Source organism: Sinocyclocheilus anshuiensis, unplaced genomic scaffold, assembly GCF_001515605.1.
Source record: "Sinocyclocheilus anshuiensis isolate Anshui unplaced genomic scaffold, SAMN03320099.WGS_v1.1 scaffold174, whole genome shotgun sequence".
Classification (NCBI taxonomy): domain Eukaryota; kingdom Metazoa; phylum Chordata; class Actinopteri; order Cypriniformes; family Cyprinidae; genus Sinocyclocheilus; species Sinocyclocheilus anshuiensis.
The window spans coordinates 9,427-11,526 of record NW_015547631.1 but is presented as its reverse complement, the minus strand read 5'-3'; the positions used below and the strand labels follow the sequence as shown (position 1 = coordinate 11,526).

Sequence of the window (2,100 nt, the reverse complement as noted above, 5' to 3'; positions counted from 1 at the left end):
TTTGAGAGAGAGCGCGCGCGGTGATTCACTCTCGCTGTTTGTGAAATTACGTCTCACACAAGGTTTTCAAATTACTTTATAAGTTATTTAATTAAGAAATATGAAGGTCACCTTCACCTCACATTATACCTTATACCTCACCTTCAGCATTATAATTATTTCACCCGCGCCGGACAGAGACTGAGACGGTGCTGCGCTGCATGTCGTGCCAAACCTTCTCACGGCAGGCGCGTCATCAGCTTGAGATCGGTTTTTTGAGATCGGCCTTTTTAGAGATCGCCGATCAATCATCCCAAAGTGATTATCGGCCGATAGTGATCGGTAGCTGATCAATCGGAGCACCCCTAGACATAGGCTGCAGTCCCTCACCTACTGTCTTTCAGGTCTTGGAAGCAGGAGTCAATTGTCTTTAGTCTCAGTGCCCGTTTAGAGCGGGCAAAGCGCATGTAGTTTATCACCTCATTCTGATGATGCTCATTAAACCCAAAATCAGCCTGTAGGTAAAGGCAAAGAATATTACATTTAATGGCAATCTAGGTTTTAAAGACAAATTTTGTAGCAAAAAATATACTACAGAGAAACAGCACCTCCTTCTGGCTACATGACACTTTAACACCAATCTTCTGTACTGACAACTACAAGAATTTCATTCACACTACAACTTTGAAGTTGACTTTCATGTCTGGTTTAAAGATGTTAAACAAAGTTATATATATACAGTTAAATAACCTTATATCAAACACTCAAATGGCAAGTTCATGTGATAGGAATTAAGTGAATTTTCCAATTCATGCAGTCATTTTAAGTACAGAAAATAGTTATTTATTATATGTTTATAGTTTTAGTTTTTATTCTTATTATTATTAGTTATTAGTGTCTATATGGCGTATCTTATTAATGCAGTGTTTAATTAAAACGAAAAACACTTTAACTGTTTAATTATATCAATAGTGATAGTATAGGGGAGTGATTATTGTTTGATCTGCAAAAATAATGATGATTTTATAATTATGGTGATGAAATTATAATGATTTGATATTGCTTGTGGCAATTTTTAATGAATCAACCAATGAATCAACAAATACAAATACAATAAACAGAACATCAAAAAATTGTAACATACAACAAAGATGATGATAATAATAATAATAGAATATCAAGTAAACAACTGAATAAATAGATACATAATGGTATTTATGGCCTAATAACGTTACAACCAGACGTCATCTTATAGATCTAGCTAGTCTTCCCTTAAAGTCCCCTCTTTAAATTGCTTATTTTAGAGATTAGAGAGTTTTATTGCTCAGAAATAAAAAGAGTTGAATAAACTGGTAAAATAAAGCCACACGCATGATTTATTCTCTAATTTTCCTCCAGCTAATGTTAGCTGGCTAAGCTACTTACCATTAAAGCAGGGTGATGCAAGAGTTTTAACGTGGCAAGAAGAAAAATAAACGTCACCAGAATTAAATATAGAGCGTTAACATAAGGTTCGAATATCAAAAGGCACTGTCATGAAAATATAATGGGAATGATGTGAAGGACTGGAAGATTTGCAATGAACGTTAGCGAGAAGAGCCTTGTTGTGCTTCTGGGTTGCGCTTGGAAACAGGACAGCGTCACTCCGTTACTAACGACAATAGAGACAGCTTCGCTCATAGGACGGCAGGGGACGTGTTCGTTGTTCTTCTTCTTCTTCTTCTTCTTCTTCTTCTTCTTCTTCTTCTACGGCGGATCGCAGACTTATACGTGTATTACCGCCACCTCTTATTCTTCTTCTAATCATAGACATACCCTGCGTCTCAATGTTCATACTATCCATCCTACATAGTATGTGAGATTAGAATAAGTGTGTCCCAAAGCATAAAATGTTGAAAAGAGGATGCCAAAAGTCCCCGGATGGCCTACTATTTCAGGTCTATTTTTGAAGTGTAGATCTGTGCACACTCTAATGCAGGGCTGTCCAAACTCGGTCCTGGAGGGCTGGTGTCCTGCAGAGTTTAGCTCCAACTTGCCTCAACACACCTGCTAGCAAGTTTCTAGTATGCCTATAAGAGCTTGATTAGCTGGTTCAGGTGTGTTTAATTGGGGTTGGAGCTA

The 2,100-nt window shown here is 37.3% G+C and overlaps 1 protein-coding gene across 2 annotated transcripts in view; it reads right to left on the bottom strand.

Moving 5' to 3' along the window:
* The window catches only part of LOC107701792 (leucine zipper transcription factor-like protein 1), a 19,700-nt gene extending 17,867 nt beyond the window's left edge, over positions 1–1,833 (bottom strand). For both annotated transcript variants that reach the window (XM_016503901.1, XM_016503902.1), the window contains exons 1-2: positions 1,405–1,833; positions 370–494 (exon numbers count right to left, since the gene is read on the bottom strand). In XM_016503901.1, coding sequence (XP_016359387.1) covers positions 370–494; positions 1,405–1,407 — 128 coding nt within the window. In that variant the 5' untranslated portion in view covers positions 1,408–1,833. The remainder of the gene's footprint in view (positions 1–369; positions 495–1,404) is intronic.
* Positions 1,834–2,100: the final 267 nt, after the last annotated feature.